The following is a 26707-nucleotide window of genomic DNA, read 5'->3' as shown; positions in this document are numbered from 1 at the left end:
TTACCCGAATCAGTGATGGATTCTTCTTCACTGGAATCAGAATCGGTGCATCGATTCACTTTCGGTGTCATCTGAACTGATGTCGGGATTGTCTTTAGAATCCGTCTCCACCGTCTTCTTCATTCTTTTTCTTGTAACAATGTGTCTTTCTGCCCGTTTGGCCGACTCTATTAAAGCATTGAATCTTTTTGCTCCTGCCAGAAGGGTATGCCTCCCACCATACTGTGGATTTCTTGTTTCAGCCCTTTGCAAAATAATTCTGCCATGGTCTCCGTGGTTAGTCTTTCAGCTTGAGCCAATCTTGCAAATTTAAAATTTGATGGGCATAATCTTCTATAGACAGCTTTTTCCACTTCATCTCTCTTAACTTCTTCTAGATATCACTTGGAGTTTTTTCCTTCCGAAAACTTTCTGAAAATGCCGTCTATGGTGTCAAAGCTACTAGCTTGTCATCTTGTTTCAATTGAGCAACATGGCTATCCGGGTCTTCTTTTTCTTTACCACAGAATTCCGAGAACTTGCATTCAAACTTGCTACCGATGGGTGTGCCATTGGAGGTACCGGCAATGGTGGTCTAGATGGTGGTGAAGATGGGGGCAACTGTGATTTTGGATTTGGACTTCCATCCCTCAGATTGTTAGGTAGAGTATGAAATGCTGGTCCATCTTTGTCTTGCTCGAACTCTCTATCCAAAAGTCTTTTATCTTCCCCGAATCTTTCTTCTGGGTTTTCTCTGTGTCCACATTTGGATTCTTTGTTCAAATTTTCTCTTTGTTCTTCAGATCTTTCATCTGGATTCTTTTGCTTCTCGTTTTGAGATTCTTCACATGGGTTTTCTTCTTTTCCAGCAGCAACGTTTGCAACAGACGCTTAATGTTCCATTTTTATTGTTTTGATACTGCAATCGCTCTCTTCGGAGTCAAACTTGCAAATGTGTTCTTTGAGATATAGAGTCTTCTCCCTTACGAATCTCAGACATTCATTCTCTTGCATTTGCATTTCCATTCCCACGTTTACTTTCAGTTATTAGATTTTTGACAAAACTCCGAAACCATACCTGTTCTGCCAATGTTTAGAAATGTCGGAACCAGCCTCTTTTCAAATCTCTAGATTGGGGCAATCCAACTCTCCGAACTGAATCAGGACCACTTTCTTTTGGTTTCAATGTGACTCTGCGACTATCATCCTCGTACTGTGATATTCTTCATGTTGCGATTCCACCAGTGCAACCTCTCACTCTGTCTAGGCTTCACGGTCTGCCCAAATGTCTTTGATCAACAAACTTGATTAAGTCTTTGAACCCATAGGATTTCTAGTGTTAACGAGGTTTAGCACTCTGTGTTTGAAATCATATTGAGTGGGTTGCATTGTAGGGGTTCCATAGCAATGTAATGCTCTTCTCACCCCACTCCGAACATACATCGACATATAATCAAACTCTCTTCTCACCCCACTTCGGCTTTACATTGTAGGTCAGTCTTACGAGACCAACTAGCGATCTCCATGGATGATGACCTCACTCCACTACAGGTTGAGGAGAGACACTTCCTGTTGCAGCAACGGGTTCAAGCCCGCAAGGAGGGGAAGTGGGCAGTAGTATGAGATGGATGACTCCTTACAGGCCCCCCCGACCTCCCCTCCCACATAGGGAGGTAGGGTCTTTGAGACTCAGATATTTGAGACCCTATCCTGCACCATCTAGAACTGTAATGGTACTTTATGGTCAGAACCAGAGAACTTCTCGGAATCCTATACTACAGGTCACGACATAGTCTTTTATACAGAGACACATCAGAGTCCAGAGCGTCCACTACCAGTAGGTATACGTGGGAGTCGGCCTACAGAGAGAGACCAGGGATACAGGAGGAGTCGCAGTCCTTTACAAATCCACACTTTTGGGGGCCATCTTAGTAGAGCAAAGTGATGCACATTCTAGGTTTCTTTGGATCTGGATTCGGCACATGGACAGCCAGGATGTGTTTATTGTAGTTTGCTACTTTCTCCCTGAGACCTCCCACTTTGCCATAGATATTAGAGGTGAGGATGAGACATCTCCATTTGCTGCTCTATATCAGTCCATTGTTGACTTTTTTTTTCCCAAAAAAGAGACTTCTATTAAGTAAGAAAGAAACCCGCTAGAGCAAGCTCTGTGCGGAAATACACCATGCTAAGTATGTAATAAAAAACACCTCAGAGGAATGAGGTAGAAAGAAACCAAGGCTGAGGCTGAAAATGCCATCTCAACCCTATAGAAGTCTTAGCAAAGAAGGGAGAGTCTCTCCAATATCTGAGAAAAGTAACTCTCCTGGAGGAGGCTGCTCGAGATGATCCTTGCATGGTCGCCCAAATAGCCATCAGAGTGTGTATCGTATCTGTCCAAGTACTGGCCAAGATCTCAGAAGGGTGAACCTGAGAACCCTCCAAAGCCTCTGCATCTGGCTCTCCAAATGTGCCATGCTGCAATGCTAGCTATGATCTCCCATGGAGAGTCAACCGAGGAGAGTGAGCAGCCTTGAAAAGAGTGGCCGGATCATCCTCTAGAGAGCACGACTCCACAAGGTGTCGTCGGATGTGAAGAGCCCAAGAGGAAGCAAGTCTCTCAAAACATACATGGGGCCCTGAAAGAGTAAGCCAAGCCACTGATCCCCAGGTCATATAGAAAGGTAGGCAAACAAAAGTGCTGAAAAGTCTTGCAATCCCCTTCCATATGATTCTCGCCTGTCTGCACTGCAATCCCAAAGGTAGTGCTGTATTGTCTCCAAAGCAGAAAGTCAGCGAGGGCAAGAAGGGTCAGCTCCGAACCTGGATCTCCAATTGATTACTGCTATCCCACCATGAATAGAAAGCCAAAAGAAGAGAGTGATTTTTCTATTCCGGTGGGATTTCCAGAGTCTCTGCCAAAAAAATTTCTGCAAGTCAACAGGAATCTGAAAGTTCTCCCAATGATGAGATCTGGTGGGCCTCCAACACCTACAGCTGAGCTGGAATTTCCTGGCATTACTGACCGTGTAACGAAAGAAGGGGATGCTCTTCCCTCAGTGCCCTTCATCTATCCATTCCCATTCCCCAGGGTCCCACTGCAAAAACTTAATTGGGACACCTCCATAGAGCCACAGCCTCCATGAGCCCAGGGCGAGGAGAAGCGGGTCAGGATCCAAGTACCACTATAAAAGAGAGCCATGCTCCATGAAGCCCACTATCCTGACTGGCTGAAACGGTACCTCCAACAAGATATCGTCTGTGGATCTGGACAGCCTACCCCCTGAAGAAACATCAAAAACTAAGGCATCCTCATGTGTGTCAAGAAAAGCAATCACCTGTAAAGGAACTCCCAATCTGGAAAATGCCCCCATCCAGGTGGAGCAAGTAATAGGCATGTCATCTGTGTCCACCCAATCCAAGGGCAAGGCTGCATCAATCTGTTGGACTCTCCCTGCACTCCCTCTGAGATTAAGAACCATCTGGGCTTGTTGGTCTGCAGGAAGCTTCCTGAAGGCTTTCCATGCTCCCACTGTAGATGCAGGACCCCTCTCCCATCTTGGCCACTGCATGTAAGGAGAAGCTCCAAGTGGTCTACCAAGCTCATCCAAAATCCTCTCATTCCACATGATAGGCTGCCTTTCAATCTCTTCACGGGTGGATGGAGGAATCCTGCGAGGAGTACTCCTGAAGCTGGCCCATGCTTTCAGGATAGCAACCATAAGAGGGGAAGAGGGAGACCTGAGGTGGGCTATGGGGAAAACCCATCTAGTACTGTGTGTCCAATCCTCTCCTGAAGTGGGCGTGCGAGACTGTATGCATCTGATAAAAAAATCCTTCCAAGGCTCTTGCCCTGGCATAAGCCCTCTCACAACGAACTTGCAGAGTAAAGCTCTACACTGTAGATCTGGGTCGATGATATTCAAACCCCCTTCTCTTGTAGGAAGAATCAAGGTCTCCCAAGCTACCCTGGCTGTAACATCAGTTGTGCCATCTAGACCACTCCATAAAAAGTTTCGCACAGGCCTCTTAAGCTGAGTGATACAATCCCTAGAGTGGCACCAAGAAGAGCATACAAACCATGCTGTGGCTAGAAGAACCTGGTTAACCACCACTACCCTGGAGGCCAAGTCAAGTTTGGCTGAGCTCCAGAAAAGGAGCTTTCTTCTGATGCTTTCCAACACCGGAACAAACTGTTGTGAAGGAGAGATACCCACCCCAACCTGGCAGCCCAAATATCTGACGGAGATGCCCCCTCTGTACCCAAGTGAAACCAATATCATTACCCCAATCCGGGGTGTCATCCTCGCAAATCCAAAAACCACTGGATTTATGCCAATTAATGTGTGCACCTACAGCCGTGCAAAACAAATCCAAGGCTGTCCGGAAGGAAGTCAGTGTCCTGGGGAGGCATCCAAAAAAACAGCCGTGTCATCTGCCAACTCAATATCCAAGAGCTCTTCTTCCCGGCGGATAGGAAGCCTCAGCCCACAAATATCAGCTTGAGATCTAATGTAGATACTCATAGCTTCCGCCACAAACAGAAAAAGAAACGGGGCAAGAGGACATCCCTGGCGGACGGATCTGGAAATCTAAAACCTGTCCCCTCTTACCCCCCCCAATGAGCAACTGGATATGGGCTGATCTGTAGAGAGAGGATACTCCTCTAATCCATGCATCTGAGAAACCAAAGTGAGATAGATTACCCTCTAAAAAATTCCAGTCTACTCTGTCGTAACCTTTCTCAAAGTCCAAGAGTAGAATGGCCCATCTCTGGCAGCTCTGCATGGCCCATTCTGAGGCCTCCCAAAATGAGAAAATATTATCAAAAATACTTCTACCATGCACAAACCCTGTCTGCGTGTCATGAATCAAATCTGGAAGAAAAACCTGTAGGCGCAGACTGATGGCTTTCTAGGCCCTGTATGTTCTAGCTGACTATCCTCATCGACAGGAGGATGCTGGATGGAAAGGCTTACCCAACCTAGTAGAGGAGACCAGCTTCCCCTAGGCCAAAACACTCCTGCTGAGGGCAGGAGACTCAACAGGTGAAAGGATCCCCACACCTGCTGAAAGGGAGGCCCTGTCATAAGTAATCCCAATGATTGGGACCCCTAAGGTGGAGGGCACAAACTCCTCATCATCCATGAAATTCGCTGAATCTGCCAATGCCGAAAAAGAATTCCTGATAAGCAAGTCTGGCCGAGGAGTGCGAAGAAGACCTGCACTCGTGGAAGATGGAGGAGAAGGACCTACCAGGCCTCTATCAACAGAATTGGAGCTAGGGGTTGAGGAGGCCTGTGGCTGGGGTGAAGAGGAATCAGGAGCCCTCATCTGGGCGTGCACTTTCTCGGTTGTCCTGACTGTGGCAAGAACAGTCTGCGGGGAAGAATTACCTGTAGCCCCCTCGTGGTCAGAAACCAAGGGGTCAGAAACCAAAGTGACTGGGGCTAGTGGATCTAAAGGCCCCTCCTGATGTGAAACTGTAGTGTTTGGGGCTGCAGCAACATCCACCTCTGGAGTCTGGAAGGCGTCTGTTTGAACAGGATCAAAAGTCTCCTCTTGAGGTAAGGGAGCTGCTCTGATAGCTGTCCATCGTGGTACTAGGTGTGCTACGAGCATTGGGTGCCCTGCTTCCCCTGGTGGTCCTGGGGTGTGCGAAGCAGGGCGCCCTGTTGCTCTTGGTGATCCTGGAGTGCGTGGTACATGGTGCTGGGAAGGTGCAATCGTGGTAGTATGTGAAGGAGCCACACCAGAAGACCTCTTGGGTCTTTTTCTCTTTCTTGGGCAGTCTCTAGCAAAGTGCCCAAGGGTCCTGCAAATTCTGCGCACTGGTCCTATCTACCTGAAATCTCGACTCTCTGTTGAAAGAGAGAGCCGTCTGGACGCTGAAGCATAATGTGGTCATCTGAGATGTTAGGGTCATAGACAATGACCCTAACACGAGGCACCCCATCTGCACTGACTGCCTCTGCCGAGGAAGAAGGCATGCCAAGAAGGGAGGGGATCTCAGTGACCACTCCGAATGTGGCTCCGATAGTGGCAAGTAGTCGATGGTAGACCTAAGGAAGACCAGGAAATCTAATGAACAGTGATGTGACCTGTCTGTCCTCCTCGACCGCGGATCGAAGCCCAAGGTGTAGGGTAAAAGAAAGATTCTCCTCGAACCCAAAGCTAGGGGATTAGCTTTGAGAACAAGGGCTATGGACTCGTGGGAGTCGAAAACCACTTGGAAGAATCCACGTCCCAAAAGTCAAATATCCCTGAGGTGTGGGGCGAGGTCTCCTGGTAACGCCGCCAGCATCCAGTCTCTAGCCTGTGATCTAGAAGGGTGTGACCCAAAGATGTGGGCGAAAAGTGATGTGGAGCCCAGGACAGAGATTGGCCATTGAAGAAACTGCAACTTGAGCTGCTGCAACTTGTCTTCTGAAGAAATGACGGTTCTCGCGGCCGGTGGAAGTGGACAGAGATTGGTTGAATGGGGATCCATTCGCCAATCGATGTGAAAAGGCTGATTCCAACACTGAAGAAGCTCCGTCCATGAAACTACTGCCCAGGATGCCCTGAACGCAGGCGTAGGAAGAAGGAGAAAGAGAGGGTAGGAGAGAGGGGAAGGGAAGGAGAGGATAGACTGAAGGGGGAGACGGAGGTAGGCTGAGGGGGAGGCGTGGGGAGCTGAGTTAGGAAGGAAGGGGGCGGGGAGGGAGAGGGAGGAGGTTTTTTTTTTTTTTGGTCTCCTTGGGGGGGGATAGGAGGGAGGGAAAGGGAGGGCGGGGGAGAGGAAGGAGGGGGAGGGGGAGAGGAAAGGAGGGCGGGTTAGGAGGGAGGGAAAGGGAGGGCGGGGGAGAGGAAAGGATGGGGGAGGGGGAGAGCAGCGGGGGGGGGAGAGGGAGGGCGAGGGAGGGGGGCGAGGGAGGAGAAGGGGGCGGGGGGGTTGGCGGGGGAGAGGGAGGGCGGAGGAGAAGGGGGCAGGGGGGGGGGGGGAGAGGGATGATAGGGGAGGGGACGGGGGAGGAGAAGGGGGGCGGGGGGGCTGACGGGTGGGGGAGAGGTAGGGCGAGGAGGGAGAGGTAGGGGCAGCAGGGAGGGAGAGGTAGGGGGCAGCGGGGGGGGGGAGAGGGAGGGCGGGGAGGAGGAAGGGGAGAGGGAGGGTGAGGGAGGAGGGAGAGGGGCTGGCGAGAGGGGAGGGAGAGGAGGGTCAGCGAAGGGGGGAGAGGGGGGACAGCGAGGGAGAGGGAGAGGGAGAGGGGGGGGCAATAGCTCACGGGGAGGAGCAGCAGCTCGCCTGCACGACCCTGGTATACTGATTTCCATTGTTGACTTCGCTAGCCGCTGCGGAGAAGTCCTCCTAGTTGGGGACTTCAACATGAGGACAAATGCTTGTCAGGCACCCCTCCTCGACTTCAAGGATGATTCCACTCTACTGACCTTGAGGAGGCAGGTATGCTATGGGTTTCAGCTGACAGACGAGGACCGTTCACATCTTATGGACGGGTGCTATAAGACCTTGGCAGGATGCATGATCTCATTATTTATAATGGTCTTGACAGATGGCCAGGCTCAGGTGGTTTCATGTGCTTTTCACATGGAGGAGGCTCCAGTGTCATTGACTACATCATGGGATCCCCTGCTTTCATATCTCGCATCACTGACTTTACCGTAGCACCTCTCCCTCCAGGGGCTGATCATACCTATCTTTTCTTTTGTGTGGATTAAAAAGTAAATATGTTTTTCACTCGTTGCATGCTGATGGGTAGGTGCATAGCTATGTACATAGCTAGTTGGTGGTGGCTTTGAGTTATGGACACTCTCATAAAAGACTCTACACTGATGCATATATTTTCTTGAGATGGTAGATACTTCTACGGGGACTTTTGGGAAATTATGAAGTGCAGTGTAGGTGCACCAAACAATCCAAAGCATGGTATTCAGTGTGTGTTGTGTTGATGACAGGTTGGCATGTGCTCTTCATGGTTGTCCTGAGCCATATGTGCATGAAAGCATGAGTTTTTTCCGTTGAGAATGCCTTGTTTCTAGTGTGTTAGGATTCTTAGAGTCTGGAAGGATTGTCCTTTCTTCTCTGACTCTCCTTCAGGGATGAGGTGGCATTTTCAGCTGCCACTTGGGATTTTTGTTTGCTCATTCTGAGCTGTTTTTTTGTCATGCTTGACATGATGTAGTCCCGCACTTGAGCTTGCTCTGCGGTTTTTATTCATACTTAACGAAGTAATTTTCTTGGGAAAAAAAAATAAGTTTCTTGCTCTGGCTATAGCTCCAATAGGTTCACTTCGTGCTCTTCCTGAGGACTTTGCGAACTTCCGTCTCACGTAATGCCTTTTGTATCTAGTTTGGTCGGCCGGAAGTCTCCTCTCCACTCTCCTTAAGTACCTCCTAGTTCTCTCACTCGCTCCTTCAAGGGTATCAGAACTACTCGGCATAAGAACTCTCTCCTCTAGGACCCTAGAACTCCACTTCCCTCTTGCTACTCAACACTAGCAGTGTCCCACCGTGATCACCATAATCTATCTAAGGGGAGGGTTCCTGTTCTTCCGGAGGTGTTACCAGAGGCCAAAGGCCGCTGAAGTGAGAAGTATGAGTGTTGCAATGCTCTAACACAATGGATCGCACAGAGTGCACCGTGCAATGGTGTGCGAGTGTCGTATGCTGTACTGCAGTGAACAAGGACGTACGAGTGCACTATGCTAAATGACAATCACATGAGAACTCCACAACATAAGCAGAAGAAGAAAACCTTGTCGTACACTAGTGAACAATCCCCATATCGGAAAGAACAAGAAAAATGAGAGAGTGACCAAGATGGCCAAAGTACATATCACTGGGCTAGCATCTACAGGTCACAAGTCGCAAGTCACAAGAACACACAGGTCTATCCCCATAGTAGACAGAGGGGTACACACAAGCCTCTCCACACTCTCTCCTTGGCGAGCTCGTAGCTCCAACCTCTATCTCTCCTCACACTCTCCTTTCTCCCCCTCCAATGCCGAATGCCGAATGCTCAATGCTGAATGTACCATCCCCTCTCCACCTTCATCTTCATCCTCATCCCCCGCCTTGGAGGGTCCCTTCTTCGCTAAGAATCTCCCCCTTTCTTCTCATTGGTCATCCTCCTATCTCCTTAGCTTTTGAGGATAGCCGTTGGGCCGCTAAGGATAGCCGTTGCGGATAGCCGTTGAGGATAGCTGTTGAGGATAGCCGTTGTGGATAGCCGCTGAGGATAGCCATTGCGTTGTTGGCTCTCTTGATGGCTACAGAGACTTCTTGACTCCCTGACTTGCCAGCCTCTTCTAGTCAGGATGGTGTAAATTCTCCATGTGCAGGTGAGTTGGATCACTGCACCACTCAACCACTGAACCACTGTGTGGCTGTAAATACTCCTGACTGCTCCATGTGCTAAGCTCACTCTCCATCTCTTGATGAGATCGCCTTGGGCATGGTACTCCTGGTTGACCTGTGGTTGACATGTGACGACCTGTGGTTGACATGTGTCGACCTGTGGTTAACATGTGTCGACACATGGTCACCTCGGATAGTACTCCTAGATGAACCCGTGTGGTCAACCCCTCATGTTGTGTGGCTGACCTGTGTTGACACATGGTCAACATGTGGTCAATGCCTGTCGACATGTGGTCAACGCTTGCTGACAACGCATGTTGTCATGTTGTCAACACCTGTCGACATGTGGTCAGGGGTGTTTCTATTGTAACACCACCTCTCCAAGCATTCCTTGGTGCAGACACTTAGACCCGCTCCCCCATCTAGGATGGGTCAATCTTTGGTTCTGGTAAGTTATGGAGATAGATGCATTAGTATCATCACCTTCGAAGTATTGGCCTAACTTATTGATGGGGACCTCGGGTAGATTCTGGATTTCCTCCTAGGTTTGGTCGCAGACTTCGGGGCTGGTAGGTCTTGCCAAAGGGTAGGATTTCCTCTTAACAAGGATGCGATTGGCATCTTAACCTCTGTGGAGAGGAAGGCTGCTTACCCGGCCCTATCGCATGGTTCCTAGGAGGTCTCCCTACCTACTGATAGTAGCAAATCCTCGAGACCGTAGATGTCTCCTTCCTCTTGTAGATTCTATAGTATTGGGTCCTCTTGGAACATTCGTTGCATCAAGTCTGGAGCCTTTGAATTACCGGAGCTGGATCGTTCCTCTTCTTCCACCCTCTCTGGCACCCTAAGTGCCTTTTCCCCTCTATGAGTGGTCAGGTGGTCCAAGTGGATAGTATCCGACCCTCTACTAGCCTTGAGCCTATGCTCAAATTTCTCCTAGCATTCCATACCAAATTATGAGCATCTATTAAGTGTTGTTTTTCTTTTTTTTTTCAAAAAAGAGACTTCTATTAAGTAAGAAAGAAACCCGCTAGAGCAAGCTCTGTGTGGAAATACACCATGCTAAGCATGTAATAAAAAACACCTCAGAGGAATGAGGTAGAAAGAAACCAAGGATGAGGCTGAAAATGCCATCTCAACCCTGTAGAAGTCTCAGCAAAGAAGGGAGAGTCTCTCCAATCTCTGAGAAAGGTAACTCTCCTGAAGGAGGCTGCTCGAGATGATCCCTGCATGGTCGCCCAAATGGCCATCAGAGTGTAGTGTTGTTTTTCCAAGGCTGGGTCTAGATATGTTCGCTTATACGGAGGTGGGCAACTCAAAGACCATTCATCCCAGCTAGAAGAAAGTAGAAGACAGCTGGACTAGCAGACAAAACAACGTCTGGAGGAAAAAGAAGTAGAAAACCCGCTAGAAGAAAGAGGAATCACATATTTGAAAAACTGCTCTTGTTTATGTGTGAGGAACGCAAAAATGAGGAGGCACTGCAATGCACAGAGCTCCCCCAGGCAGAGAGGCAACAAAAGCTAGACCAAGAGGAGATGCTTCCAACACAAACAGATGTTAGCCGCTCTGGGTATGGAGGCACACTCGGGTCATCCTCGGAGAGGGCTCAGAGATAGAGGAGGTGGCAAGCGTGGCTGTCTCCTCATCTGAACCATCTTGGATGAGCATTTGGTTCATTCCTTTGCCCACCCGGGTGACCTTCTAGTCTGTGAGGGTTGGGACGCCTCGGGGTTTTGTGGCACTGGCGCTTTGTCCTTCCTTGCCTGCTTCTTCATTTCCCTGCCTATGGCTCTGGCCTGCTGCATCCTCATGATGACCTTCAAGGGTATTACCGCCGCTACTTGATCCTGTTCAATACTCAGCAAATTGATGCTAGTACTCTTGGGTGGCGTGGCCGGAGTTGCTGGTCTCCTCAAGGAGCAATCCTTGAATATATGCTCCACTCCACAACCAGCACACAAGGGCATAGGGCGTGTTGTGGGCTGAACCGCCGGGGTAAGATCCCTATAGGGGCAATCCTTTAGAAAACGCGGCCCTTGGCATTTAAAGCATGACACAGGAGGGTTCGTTGAGCCCTTATACGAGCATTCACTTGCCCTGTGCGGACCTTGGTAAGTATAGCATTGGATTGGGGGCCTTCGCGTTACGGAATTCATGTCTCTTGTCCTTGCGGCCACAGAAGCTGGAAGCATGCAGAGAACAATCACGTCGCCACCTTTTTCCACATGCTTCTCTAGATTCTCCATGTAATCATATGCCTTTTTACCACTCTCAATCCTTCACAAGAACTTAGACCAAGGTCTCTACACACATTCCAACCTTGGGTACCACACTTTGCACATAACCTTCAAGCAAGCATTTAATGCTTATTTTCCCATAGACTATCACACATGATGAATCCAACAACCCTCCTAGCAGTAGCAGTCCTAGAGGTTCCGTGTATGTTCGCCCAAATGGCCATCAAAGTGTGTATAGTATCTACCCAGATACTGGCCATAGTCTGAGAAGGGTGAACCTAGGAGTCCTCCAAAGCCTCTGTACATGTGGCTCTCCAAATATGCCATGCTGTCAGACTAGCCAGAATCTCCCAAGATGTGTCTCCAGAAGCATGGGGAGCTCTGAATGGAGTAAATGGAACATCGACTCCACAAGATATCGTCGAACAAAAAAAGCTATGTCCGTGTCATGTCCCTCGAAGAAAGCCTGTGGACCAGTGAGTGACAACCAGGCAATTGATCCCCAGGTCATGAAGAAGGGTGCTCTATGAAAAGTGCAAAGTATCCTAGCAACACCCTTCCAAACCATCCTCGCTTGAGTGCACTCCAAAAGGCAGTGCTGCACTGACTCAACTGCTGAGTGGCGTCGAGGACAAGTAGGGTCAGCCCTGAACCTATGGATCTCCACAGGTTCACTGCAATCCCTCCATGAATAGTAAGCCAGATGAATAACGTGACTTTCCTATTCCTGAGGGATTTCCAAAGTCTCCTCCAAAAGTTTTTCTGCATCTCTGCAGAAATCTGAAAAGTATTCCAATGAGGAGCTCTAGAGGGCCTCCAGCCTCTACAACTGAGCTGGAATCTCCTAGCATTTTTGACCATGTAACGAAAGAAGGGGATGCTCTTCTCTCGATGCCTTGCAACTATCCACTCCCATTCCCCTGGATCCCACTACAAGGATCTAATAGGGGAACCTCCATACAACCAAATCCTCCGACATCCAATAGCCAGGAGAACGGGGTCTGGATCAAGATACCACTGTGAGTCTCTTCCCATCTCCATGTATCCTGCAATCCTGATAGGCTGAAAAGGAGCCTCCAAAACAATGTCCTCTGAAGATCTGTGGAGTCTGCCTCCTGCATGAACCTGAAAGACAAGGGTATCCTCATGTGCCTCCCGCAAGGCTATAACCTACAGAGGGATACCTGTCCTCGAAAAAGCCCCCAACCAGGGGGACTCAGAAATAGGCAAATGATATGTATCCATCCACTCCACTGGTATGGCTGCATCCTGGCTGTACTTCCTCTGAGGTGACTAACTGAACGAGCTCTCTGATCCTCTAGAAGCATCCTGAAGGCTTTCCAAGCACCCACCGTGGATGCAGGTCCCATCTAGACCACTGCATATAATGTGACATGCCCAGCGATCTGCCATGCTCATCTAGTATGCAATTATTCCACATGACAAGCTGCCTGTCAATTTCTTCACGAGAGGAGGGTGGAACTCTCCGAAGAGTACTTCTGAAGCTGTCCCAAGCTTTTAGAATGGCAGCCATGAGAGGGGAAGTAGGAGATCTGAGACGGGCTGACGTAAAGATCCATCTAGGGCTGTCCATCCAATCTCCTCCTTGAGAAGGTATGCATGTCTGTATACTGCGCAATAAAAAATCCTTCCAAGGCTCCTAACTAGGCATCAAACCTCTGACCACCATCTTGCAGAGCAGGGCTCTACACTACAAGTCTGGATCAATAATATTGAGGCCCCCTTCCTCGAAGGGTAGAATGAGAGACTCCCAAGCCACCTTGGCTATCACATCTGAAGTGCCGTCATTCCTGATAGGTCTCTTGAGCTGAGTGATACTGCTTGTAGATTGGCACCAACAAGAGCAAACAAACCAAGCTATAGCAAACAGTATCTGGTTTACAACCACCACTCTGGATGCAAGGTCAAGTCTGGCCGAACTCCAAAATAGGAGTTTTCTCCTGATGTTGTCCAACACGGGAGCGAATTGCTGTGCTGGAGAAATGCCCACCACCCCCAACCTGGCATCCAAGATACTTGACGGAGACATCCCTTTGAATCCAAGTAAAGCCAATATCAGCACCCCAATCTGGAGTGTCCTCATCACTAATCCAGAAACCATTGGATTTGTTCCAGTTAATGTGAGCCCCTGCTGCAATTCAAAATAAATCCAAGGCTGTGTCCTGAAAGAGGTGAGTGTCTGTGGAGTGGCATCCAAAAAAATAGCTGTCATCTGCTAGCTCACTGTCCAGCAACTCATCTTCCTGTCTCAACGGAAGTTTCAGACCAAAAATATCAGCTTGAGCTCTAATATATAGGCTCATAGCTTCAGCCACAAATAAGAATAGAAAGGGAGCTAGAGGGCATCCCTGTCGGACTGATCTGGATATCTGAAACCTGTCTCCCCTGACTCCACCAATGAGTACCTGGCTATGGGCTTACGTGTAAAGAGTAGAAACCCCTCTAATCACAAATCTGAAAATCGAAAGTGAAGAAGGGTTCCCTCTAAAAAACCCCAATCTACCCCGTCATATGCTTTTTTGAAATCCAAGAGTAGAATTGCCAGTCTATGGTCCTCATGCATAGCCCACTCATAAGCCTCCCAAAATGAGAATATGTTATCAAGAATGCTTCTGCCATGGACAAAGCATGTCTGTGTGTCATGTATAAGATTTGGCAGGATGGGCTGCAATCGCAGGCTGATGGCTTTTGTCAAGATCTTACACAAAGTGCCCAGTAAGGTGATCGGTCTCCACTGAGACACTAAATTTCTGCAACCTCCTCTTGGGATAAGATGAATGAGACCCTCCAAGAGTGAGTCCGGCATCTCACCCAAGTCCCAAACGCATTGCAGGGCTGAGGTAATGTAATCGCCAATCTGATCCCAAAAAATAATTAAAAAAGAAGGTGTAAGCCCATCTGACCCTGGGCAACTACCCTTATGAAGGGTAGTAAGAGCAATCTTGAACTGTATGTTGGTGAAGCGTGCATCAAGTGAGGCTCTCATACGTCTATCCACCAACATAGGAATATGCTGCCAAATAACCTGTCTAGCATTATCTCTGGCATGTGAATTAGGATCTGCAGTGAGAAGGGAGGCATAGTAATCTGAAGCAATCTGCATGACGGCATTTGGATGTGTCTGAAGTATCCCGTCTGAGTCAACAAGCTGCGACAAACTCTCTCTACTATGTCTAGGGTCGAGAGTAGAGAAGAACTGCTTGTTAACTCTACCTCCAATCCGCGTTCAGAAAGACTCTCCGGCGTGAAAGGCATACTCTTCTCTGTGATCTAAAAGTGTCTGTTGGTGAGCCCTTGCCGCAGCAAGGCGCTCTTGAATCCAAGCATCTATAGGCTGTTTCTACTCTTCTCTTTGATGAAGAGCTGCCAGGTATTGTCGAATGGCAATCTCTCTCCTACGAATTCCATCTCTCCTAACACTAGCAACATAATGATAAAAGCTGCTAATGTCAGTGAGGGCTGCAGCCACATCTGATGGGGATGACTGCCCACCCTGCAAGTGAGAAACCCAAATCCGTAGCACTGCCTCTGTGAGGCCCTCCTCTGCGTAGAAGGCATCTGGAGTCCTGATACTGGCAGAGCAGCCTCTCGCCCGAGGCTCTGAAACCACCAAAACAACCGAAAAATGATTTGAAGTGGACACCCCAGTGCTGATGCATACTATCCCGCCTCTGTCCAATGCCCAATCATCCACATAAAATCTATCAATCCGTGCATTGATAGGCATCCTTACTCTCCTGTTCAACCAAGAAAATAGAAGAGACTGTGGCTGAGTGGGAAAATTATCATCATGCCAAGCATCTCTGCCACTGAACTGAAAAAGGAAGGCATCCCATGTTGCTCTCTCCAGGGAGTGAATGCCACCTTCCCTACCCCCTATTTTGTCTGAAGGCATCTCAACCATGTTGAAATCACCCCCAATAATCCAAGAATCTGCAATATGTAACCAAGAGAGCAACTCCTTCCAAAGGAGAACACGATCCCCTCTCAAGTAGGGTGCATAAAGGTTAAGGAAGCCAACCTTATGTCCACCAATCATCAAAATAACCCACTGTGCGCTAGAGGGGACTATGACTCCTTGTCCAATGACCAAGGGGAGCATCGAAGAAGATATTGAAATGCAAATGCCTCCCTTGGTCCCCAAGGCAGGTGACCAAAAAGTATGGCCAGAAAGAAGCTTACCTGACTTGGCACAATCTCTACCATCTAGCTTATGCTCTTGGAGCATAAGTATATCAATGGGGCCACTTGAAACACCTGGATGGAGTTGGTTACGAATCAGCTGCTTCCAACGGCAATGAGGTATACCACCAAGGCCTTGAACGTTCCAACTAACAATCCTCATCGACGAGAGGAGGAGGCCAAGTGAAAGGCCCTACCCGACCTGGTGGTTGAGAAAATCCTCTCGTGTGAAAGTGTCCTCCTGTCAAGTGGAGGGAAATCAACTGGTGAAAGAAAACCCACTCTAGCAGAGGGGGAGACCCTGTCCAATGGAATCCCAATAACCGGCTCCCCCAAGGTAGAGGGTACAAACTACTCTGTCTCAAACTCTGCCAAATCTGCCAGTACTGCAAAAGAGTTCCTGTAAACTGACATAGGAGTGCGAAGAATCCCTGCACCCGAGGGAGAAGGAGAAAAAACCCCTTTACCTCTATCAAGCGAAAATGTACTATAGGAGATGACGAGGTGTGAAAAGAGTATTCCCCGCTGTCGGAAGCCTCAAGTCAATGTACCGGAGTGTCGGTACAGTCGAAATGACTTGTGGGTAAGCTCGAGAAGCTTAAATGCCTGGTGGAGGTCACGGGAGTCCAAATCTGAGCAAAAAATGACAAAAAGTAGCCTAAAACTGCTCGGAATCGCCTTTTGACAAGTTGTACGGACTCCTGGCACTGTTGCGCATCTGCCTGCAGAGGTACGTATGGATGTACGGACAAAAAATCAAAAATTTTTCCCTCAAAATGGTGCGGGACAAGGTCGTTTATGTTTGGGTAGTGCCAAAATGTCAAAAAACGTCAAAATCGGACCTCAAAAGGTCAAAAAACAGCCGTTGGACTGCTCCAAAACAAGTTTTTGGCGACCAACTGATGAGGAATGTCTGCCAATGCTAAGGGAGAAGCACGAACTGATGCAGGAGTGAGCTGAACTCACAAACGACTAGAATACACCAAATTGACTCAACTTGGCTTCATATTCTAACAGAAAGAACGTATCCTTTATGTAGCCTGGTTTTTCAGGGCCTCTCACTTAATTAAAGAAATTGGGGCCAATTTGTGTCTTTATCTCGGTGTAGGGGCACTCTAGCTCCCAATCTGCTAGTTGTATATTTGCTGAATTGTTGATATATCAATGTTGGCTGGTTATTTGTTAGCTCTACTGCCCTTTAATTTATTGAAGGCTGGTTTCAGATTTCCTCAACAAGTAAGCTCAACCTTAGAGAATTAAACCTTAGAGAAATTAATGCGACATTGCTCTCCCCACAGAAGCCTCACGAAGAGCCGCAATCTATTCGACTCCTCGCTTCCTTTCTCCACCCACGCTGACCGTCTGGCGGAAGCAACCCACGTTGGCTGATAGATATTCTTTCTTCTCCACAAGTTACAAGGAAGTAATTTCCTTCCTGCCTCCATTTGCACGTGAAGTCCCTGTGTTTGCTTGATTCTCTCCTTGACATGACAAGCAGAAGCAAACGTTTTCTTCTCTCCTCAACCCGAATCAGGTGCTACAGAGGCTGAGCCTCACACCAAACAGGAAATCACGCTGATCTTCTTCACTCTCATGATCTCAGCAAGTCTCAGCTCGACACCGACAGAGCAACCTCGCTGTGATACCAAATGTAGGGACACAATTTGAGGGAGAGAGCTGGACTGCAGCATGAGCATACACAATAAACATGAGAGTGAGAACCAACGTGAACTCATGATAAAGAATGAACACAATATGAGTGATAGTACATCTAGTGAACACTGGGTATAAATAGATGAGGAAGCTTTAGTATCTGCAGCCGCACAGTTAAATGTGGTTCTGATCAGCAGGACTACATGCTTTCTCCGTATGTAGTATTCAGCGAGGTAACAAATGTGTGATTGTAGGGGGCAAGACTATTCTGTGTGACTGAAATCATTTTTTATCCCCAATACTCTCATCAATAGCTGAAAATTGATCATGTAGATCAATCACTTTGGTGATATGCTCAAGAATGGTCTGATTGTCTTGCATTTTTTACTCCTTGAGTTGAGTTTCCAAGGACAACAATCTGGCCTGATTCTTGACATTGTACATACTGGCAAGTTTATCCCAAGCATCCTTTGCCAATATACATGATTTCAGATTTTGCAGCACCAATTTCTTGACTGAATTCACTATCACTGACATAGCTTATCCATTGCGCTTGTCAAAGATTCTATGCTCCTTTGATAAGTGACAGTTGTAGTAGTAGACGCAGATGATGTAGGAGTTGCAGGTATGTCAAGAGGACGAGTCTCTTCACTTGTCACTATTTCCCAAATGCCTTTGCCAATAAGAATGTGCTTGACCAATTCCCAATTTATCTGACTCTGAAAAATAAAAGGAACTTTCTTATGAGATGATTATTCAAGCACCTGCATAGACAAAAAATCCTACACCCAGCTACGGGATTAAAATCAATAGACAATATCCTTTGGTGTGCAAATTTGATCTGTCTCGGGAAGAATAATGCATACTCATTCACAAATCAACAATATGCCATGAAATGTATGTAGAATTACTAAGATCTTTCCGTTGGTTGATGCACAACCCACACAGGCCAATATGCCATGAAATGTATGTCTCTTCTGTTGGTGATGACACGATTGGTGATGACAACCAGCAAGATTATGGCTCACGACCAGCAAGAATTGAACCCCCGCCGCCGTCGTACAATTCCTCACCTGGTTTCTTTTCGTGCAGACCTCCTCGACAACTAAGCTCAACCTTAGAGAATTAAAACCTATAAAAATTAACGTGACGTTGCTCTCCTCCCCACAGAAGCCTCACGAAGAGCCACAATTTGTTTGACGCCTCACTTTGTTTCTCCACCACACTGACTGTTTGGCGCAAGCAACCCTTGTTGGCTGATAGCTATTCTTACTTCTGTATGAGTGACAAGGAAGTCATTTCCTTCCTACCTCCATCTACATGTGAAGTCCCTAGTGCGCCTCTGTGTTTGCTTGATTATCTCCTTGATGTGACAAGTAGAAGCAAACGTTTTCTTCTCTCCTCCACCTGAATCAAGTGCCACAAAGGCTGAGCCTCGCACCAAATAGGAAAGCACGTTGAATCTTCTTCACTCGTGCGATGTCAGCAACTCTCAGCTCGCGGACACTCGTAGCAACCTCACTTTGATACCATATGTAGGAACACAAAGTGAGGGAAAGAGCTGGACTACAGCATGACCATACACAACAAACGTGAGAGAGAGAACCAATGTGAACTCAAGATAAGGAATGAACACAATATGAGTGATAGTACATCTAGTGACCAGTGGGTATATATATGGACCCACAGTGTCACATAACAAGAGCAAGTCTAATTAACAGAAATAAATCTAGACTAGCCTACATGTCCATACCAGTGAGATAAATGCCCTACAACCATAGCCCTAATTTGTCGCAGAGCCTCTGCTAGGAGATCACATCGATCAGCACCCATAGATACTCGATAGCACTCTATCTCTGATTTTATACTACCTCTGTCCCACCGGTCACTGGGTCCTCCATGATATTGGGCTGGATTTTGCTTTGTAATTTGATGACGCATATGATGATAGTGGTGATGCAATGGGTTATATCGATGTTAGGTATGACTATGTATTGGTGTTTTCATGGCTATGTAGCATGGGTGTTGATGCTCGTTTAGTAGCTCTACACTTTCAGCTTATTTGCATCAGGTTTCTCACAATCTCATAGATCCATCGATCTTCCGAAGACTTTAATAAACTTCTTTCTTTATTTCTTTCTTTCTCAAGCTTACTCTATCACCTAGGAGGTATTTCTTGTTAAAATTAATTCCTCTTTGGAAGCATAAAGTTTACCCATTGAAGTTCTAATTTCTTGAAAATTATGGTGCTTTGTTATTTTCCATGAGGTAGTAATATCTACATCACCTGCCAGAGTTTCTTGCTTAGTTTTGCCCTCTACTTTGTCTTGCGATTCATTATGAGTTAAAAAATTCTCTTTCGTTTTAAATCATATGACGAATTTCAATATTCCTGGTTTCTTTGGTCACTTTTACAAACAACATAGCCTTACAGTCAGATAATGTGGTCTTACAAGGATGATGTATTCATTTTTAAAATACGTGAATTGAGCATAAATATACATAAACTATATATGAATTGAGCATACAAAGATAATAAAGAAACTTGAAATTATTGGCAAAGTAAAGACATTTTTAATGCTTTCTAGATGATTGATGGGTATGAAGGTGACGGTGGACCTTTTGACATTTATGTCAATAGTTTGACAGGTACGGCCTTGCATATCTGATTATGAAAGCTCAAATAAGCATTGCATTTTCAATTCATATTAGAGATTGCAAGCTATTTTACGTCCATCCATGCCTTTGATGAACAAATAAAGAGATCCATCAACTTATCTAACTTAGTTGCATATAGGGATTATATTCATATTTTCATCTTATTAAGAATAAAGGCATTGTGAAGGCTCTCTTTTTACAAGAAAGGTTCAATGCCCACGAGCTTGCCCAAAAATTTTCCATAGACAAAGATCCACAGGTCCATAACAGTAGTTCACGGACATGCCCAACATACAGAGAGAAGCCACACCTCCTCCTCCACGCAATCTAGTGGCATTATAGTCTATCTCTACGGTTATCAACATACATAGGTCGATGCATCCAGGGGAAGATCGTTTGAATGAATCTATCTCTATTGTATCATCTGATGGGGGTAAATCTTGATTTTTGGTTTCTTGCATACTTAAAAGAACTCTCACAAAGAAATAGACAGGCAGCCAGTCATGTGGAATTAATCTATTTTGGATGTGCATGGCATATCACTAGGAGTGTCACATTATATGCAGTGGTCTAGATGGGAGAGGGGTTCTGCTTCCATAGTAGGTGCTTGGAAGGCTTTCAGGAAGCTTCCAGAGGATCAGAGACTCTTAACAGTTGGCCACCTTAGAGGGAGTACAGCCAGGATGCAACAGATAGATGCAGCCATACCAGTAGAGTGGATAGATACAGATGACATGCCTATCACAGAGTCCATTTGGTTGGGAGCTTTTACGGAGACGGGTATTCCTTTACAGGTTATTGCCATGTGGGATGCACTTGAGGAGACCCTTGTCTTTGATGTTCAGTCTTGGGAGGCAGACTTCTTAGATCTTCAGATGATATTCTTTTAGAGGTTGCCTTCCAACTTGTTAGGATTGCAGGTTACATGGAGTGGAGCAAGGACTCTTAGTGGTATCTTGATCTTGACCCTGTTCTCCTGGCACTTGGGTCTTGAAGACTTTGGTTATATGGTGGTTTCCCCATCAGGTTCTTGCAGTGGGACCCAAGGGAGTGGGAGTGGATTGATGAAGGGCACCGAGAGAAGAGCATCCCCTTCTTTCGTTACACAGCCAGGAGATTTCAACTTAGCAGTAGAGGTTGGAGGCCCTCCAGAGCTCCTCATTGGGATAGTTTTTAGATTTATGCAGAGGTGCAGAAAAACTTTTGGAGGAGGCTCTGGAATCCCTCAGGAATAGAAAGATCACTCTATTCTTTTGGCTTTCTATGCATGGAGGGATTGCTGTTGGAATATGAAGTCAAAGTGAGTGTATTTGTGTGCCCTAGGTCCCTAGGACTTATTTTATAGTCTAGTGAGTCCTAGACAGTGCCATGTGTCATATGGGAGATTATCCCATATGCATTGTGACTTTCTAGAGTCTAGAGGCTCACACTATATAGTCTTGTACTAGTCTTGCATCTTTTCAAAGTTGTCAGCATCAAGCTATCAATACATTGTGAGTACTTTGGTTATCTCTTTCACTTGTACTTTCTTTTAATTTCTTTTCGTTTCATTTTTCCTTTTTTTTTAAAAAAAAGTGATATATTCCATTCAAAACAAATCATACAATAGGTGGGAGAGAAAGTACTCTATCCCTAGCCTCAACAATGTGGCAAAAAAGCCATGGAGGTGGTCTAAAATGCCACGACATCCCAAAAGGGGTCAAATGAAAAAATAATGAGCAGTCCCATGTCCTCATGAAGGATATAAGTCTCCCACGAGCTGCCAAAGAGGTGCCTGTACACCGCTCCCACTGACTCCTGAGAGTGAAGATAATCTCCGCCCAAATGGAAGCGAGAGTGTCAGCCTCCGTGCATAAATGGCCCCCAAGGACAAAAGAACATCGCGAACACCATATCCGCCATAGGGTAATGTTGGAAATCACCTCCCAGGCTGACCCTGCAGCTAAAGTAGGCATGGAATCCTGAATTGGTACCGGTACCAAAAGTAAATCTTGCGGCTGCATGATGCTGGCCTCTGTGGGACCCGTCTCTGGCGACGCTGCATGAAGAAACCGTGGTCTCCTAGCTCTGACTCAAAGAGAGTAAAGGCTCCAGATCCTCTCCCCCAAAGGGCAGCGCCCCAAGTCATCAGAAAGGACTCAGATGTAACATATGAGAACTGAAGATACCTGTCCATACCACTCTAGAGCTGGTGCAACTCCATAAATAATGCTTGCTAGATTCCTCTGCAAGCTGACAACGCATACACAAGGAGGGTCTACCCATCTGTTGAAGCCAAGTACCCACAGGTATGCCCCTATGTATAGTGAGCCAAAGAAAGTAGGAGACTTTCCTGGCTCTACTGATGCCCCAAAAGTGGGTCCAGTAGCTCTGCAAGAGCTCTGCAGTAAATCCCTGTGCGTGCCAATGCTGGGAAGCATATGGTAGGTGATGAGAGTCTCTCTGCTGAAGCCTGTAACCTGCCCTCGTCGAGTACTGGAAAAATGAAAGAGGACAACCGCGTGCCACTGAAGCAGGCCATGGCCACTCACCTGGGTCCCAGTCAAGCTCCGCAAGAGGTCGACCCTGAAAAATCCAAAGTCTCCATCTAGTATCCTCTGCAATGGTCAACCTGGAAGGATCTGTGGCCCATTCCTTACCCAGGCAACCAATGATTAAACCTAAGATGTTTCTTGTACTTGTTAAAGCATAAGGGTGAATTCAATCCACAATGGATTAAGTTGGCAGAATACTTTATTGACCCACCTGTGACCCTCCATTTTAGGACGATGCAAATTTAGTGGACCTAGTTAGAGTAGAGACATATCTGGAGCATCCGCATGTCACATGGCCTGCAATACGGACCATTTTGACTTGGCTGGGGCTATTGTCTAATATGTGAAGTTGAAACAATTGGGCTAAACCATCCCGATGGTTGAAATTATGACTATCCTAAATATGTCCTAAACCAGCCCAGTGGTTGACTTTCCTAAAATGTCCTAAACCAATCTAGTGATTAAAATTATGACTATCCTAAATTAACCAGCGCAGTGGTTGAAAATTGTTTTGCTTAGGTATATACTTTAATTACACTATGTTTTGTATTCTTTTAGTAGTAGCAAAATGGGGGCTCATTGTTCTATTGTTCCTGCATGTTGGGTCAGCAGATGGAGTTGTATCTCTAGTTTATGGATCAAAATCTTGACATTTCAATTGGGCAAATGAGCTTTGAGAATTGTAAGGCCTGACTCTCTGCCAAAGGAGCTCCTGTCGATCCAGGGGCTGAGTGGGATACAATCTGTGAGAGGAGTCCGTCTCAAAATAAATAAACGGTGCCGGTCCTAAACGAACTCCAATGCATAGCCCAGCCTCACTAAAACAACCTAACCAAGTAGAGATGGGATGAACATAGGCTAATCTGTCCAAGTGGCCCATGTCTACTATCTTTGATCACCTCCTCTGACATCTCCACACCTCCCCTGAACCAATCTCTGACTGTCACAACCCCCTGAGCATGCCATCTGGCCAAGGGAATCCTAAGTTCTGTACCAGAGGAAGATCCCTGGTACCGAACCAGGGGGTTATGGTAAAGTGGCTATCTGGCAATTTCGTCTCTGGAGGAGGGAACTGCTCTAATGAGGTGTTGTCGAAAATGATCCCATATCTGAATAAGCCTTTTCACAAGTGGTGAGGAAGGCTGAGAATGCTCGTCCGTCAGGAAGATCCAACTGACTCTACCTGCCCACTGACCTGCTGCTATGGGGGTGCACTGGTGAATCCCATGCAGTAGGAACTGCTTCCACGGCTGATCTCCTAGAATCAAACCTCTAACAAGAAGTTTGACTAAAAGGGCTCTGCTCTGCATCTCCGGATCAAGAACCCCAAGTCCTCCCTGCGAGAAGGGTAAAGTGATAGTATCCCATGAAACTCTGGCCCTAGTGTCCTCAGAAACATCACCACCACTCCACAGAGAGTTCCGAAGCAATCTCCTCACCTGACGGATTGAGTCAGCATGAAAGCACCAACATGACGCAACGTACCACATAGTCGCTAGTAGAACCTGGTTGAGTACCAGCGCTCTTCCGGCCAAATAAAGTCTAGCCGTACTCCAGTAGGCTAGCTTTCTCCGGATACTCTCAAGAACTGGGGCAAACTGTTGCGTCGGGGACACCTCAATGCCAACCTGGAAGCCTAGATATCTCGTGGAAGTGCCTCTGGGTATCCATACAAAGCCTCTGTCTCCTCCCCATGCTGGGGTATCCTACTAAGCTCCAGTCCATATGCCTTTTGATTTGTTCCAATTGACAAGCCCCCCTGAGGCTAGGCAAAACTTGTCAATTGAATCCGCAGCAATAGCAAGACTATATGCATCTCCTCTGACTGCCAGTGCCGTGTCATCAGCAAACTCAGTGTCCAGAAGCTCCTGCTCTTTCCGAATAGGCAGATGAAGGCCCAAAGTGCCATGACTGGTAGCCTGCATAAAGTATCCCATAGCCTCCGCAACCAAAAGGAAAAGGTAAGGTGCAAGCGGGCATCCCTATCGTACTGATCTGGATAGCTGAAAAGCCAATCCTCTGCCTCCATAGACCACCATCCTCCTAGAGGAGTGGACCCATAAGATCCATCTATGAGTGAAGCCTAGCCTCCTCATAGTGCCCTCCAAGAAACCCGAGTCCACCCTGTCATAAGCCTTCTCAAAATCGAGAAGGAGAACTGCAATCTCCTGCTGACTCTCCTTCGCCCAGTGAGTGGCCTCCCAAAAAGTGAAGATGTTATCCAAGATACTTCGATCTTGGACAAATCATGTCTAAGTAGCTCTGATGATATCTGGCAGCATAGGCTTTAAGCAAAGAGCCAAGGTCTTCGCTAGGATCTTGTAGGCTGTCCCTAGAAGTGTAATGGGTCTCCATAGGGCTGTCTTGTCTCCCCCTTTCGGGATGAGACAAATCATACCTGTGCATAATGTCTCGCCCAAAGATCCTGAATCGAGAGCCTCTGAAAAGGCAGAAAGTAGATGAGGCTCAATTGTATTCCAAAGAGCTCTGATTCTGAGCTTTTCCTTATCCTCTTTTGCCCTCAACTGGCAGGCCATGCTGACTCTAGCCAAAGCCCCCTCTACCCACATCAACCAGCCCTGATCCACAGGAGTGTCCTCTGACAACCAAGCCTCTCTCAACCGTTCCACGAACTCTATGTCCTAAAAAACAAAGTCCGGAACTCTCACAGAGCCTGTGCTCTCCAATCGAGGTAGGGAGAATCTGTAATAGGACTGAAGCATGGTCAGATAAAACATAACCTGGGCGGATCCCAATCTGTCCTCCTCTGGCCTGGCCCCATTGGCCAATATAAAACCTGTCAAGTCTGACCAAAGAAAGAGAGCCATGGCAAACCCCGGACCAAGAGAACTGAAGACTGCTGTCAGCCAAGTGACGAAAGTCATCCAATCGAGCTGCACATGAAGTCCAGCATGCAAAACAAAACTATCCCACTCCACTCTCTCCCTATCAGAAAGGCCACCCTCTATCTGGCCCGACTTGTCTTCAGAGAATTCAACCATGTTGAAATCTCCTCCAACAATCCAGGTGTCTGCCTAAGGAAGGGACTCCTGAGCTGTCTCCAAAAAGCCCGTCTGTGGGCTGGATCCGTGGGAGCATACACATTGAGAACACCAACTGCTGTGCTCTCAATCTGAAGAATAACATAGCATGCCCTGCTCTCCACTAGTGTACCCTCTTGGGTGATCTCTGAGGCCCACCTGGCTGAAACTGAAATGCAAACTCCCCCCCTCGTGCCATCCGCTGGGCTCCAATATGTCCGGCTCTCTGTCCTCTGAGTAAGGATCTGCATCTGTCAATCCTGTCTTGGGAGAGCTTATGCTCCTGGATAAGCACAATGTATGGAGGGGACCCTGAGGAAATTAACCGAAGGGAGTCCCTAAGCAACTGCAATCTAGGAACTCCTGATCTACGACCATCTGCATCTGAGGTAAATCTGAGGCCGTTCAGTCCTCTCACATTCCAAGAAATGATGGACAACCTAGACATCGGATGGAAGTGATGGGGTGCCAGTGGCAGCGGCACAAATCACTCTCTTTGACGGCGCAATCCAAAGAGGAAAAGTACCCAAGGTTGAGGGACGTATCAGTCGTATCATGAAAAGGGCTGAGCCGTCCTAACTCTGCTCCTGGAATAGGTGAGAGGGAGAGGAAGAATCTGCGACGAGGTGCCTGTAAGCATGGGTGACTGATAATATCGCTCGATCTCATCTGCTAGGATCTCCCAACCCTCACGCCTGTCTGAGTACTTAGCGAAATCTGTGACCGCACTCGCAAAAGATCTGAATAAACCAGGAGTGAAAAGCTGCGAGGACGAGGCTGTACTAGGAGGTTTGTCTAAAAGGACACTCTGCATAGCAACAAAAGAAGGTACTGTGCAACGGGGAAGAGAAAGAGGTCTCGAGGGAACCTCATACAGGCGCATGAGATCCTGGGACGGGCTCTGACTCTGACCTGTGTCGTGAAATACCACTCTCTCAATGGACTGCTGGGAAGAGGCATCCGTCACCGTAACTGCAGCCTGAGAAGTCTCCTGCTAGATAACTGTCTCAGTAACCAAAATCTGAACCTCTGGGGTAGTAGTGTC

The 26707-nt window shown here is 47.3% G+C and overlaps 1 protein-coding gene across 1 annotated transcript in view; it reads left to right on the top strand.

The window, feature by feature from the left end:
• Positions 1 to 20098, top strand: part of LOC147897998 (uncharacterized) — a 267115-nt gene extending 247017 nt beyond the window's left edge. The window contains exon 13 of the mRNA XM_087380165.1: positions 20018 to 20098. Coding sequence (XP_087236291.1) covers positions 20018 to 20098 — 81 coding nt within the window. The remainder of the gene's footprint in view (positions 1 to 20017) is intronic.
• Positions 20099 to 26707: the final 6609 nt, after the last annotated feature.

The sequence above is a fragment of the Dipteris shenzhenensis genome, chromosome 10 (genome assembly GCF_047967505.1).
Source record: "Dipteris shenzhenensis isolate YYH24624 ecotype China chromosome 10, Dip_SZ_1.0, whole genome shotgun sequence".
NCBI lineage: Eukaryota > Viridiplantae > Streptophyta > Polypodiopsida > Gleicheniales > Dipteridaceae > Dipteris > Dipteris shenzhenensis.
Note: the sequence above shows the minus strand (reverse complement) of the source record. Positions and strands in the feature narration are given on the sequence as shown.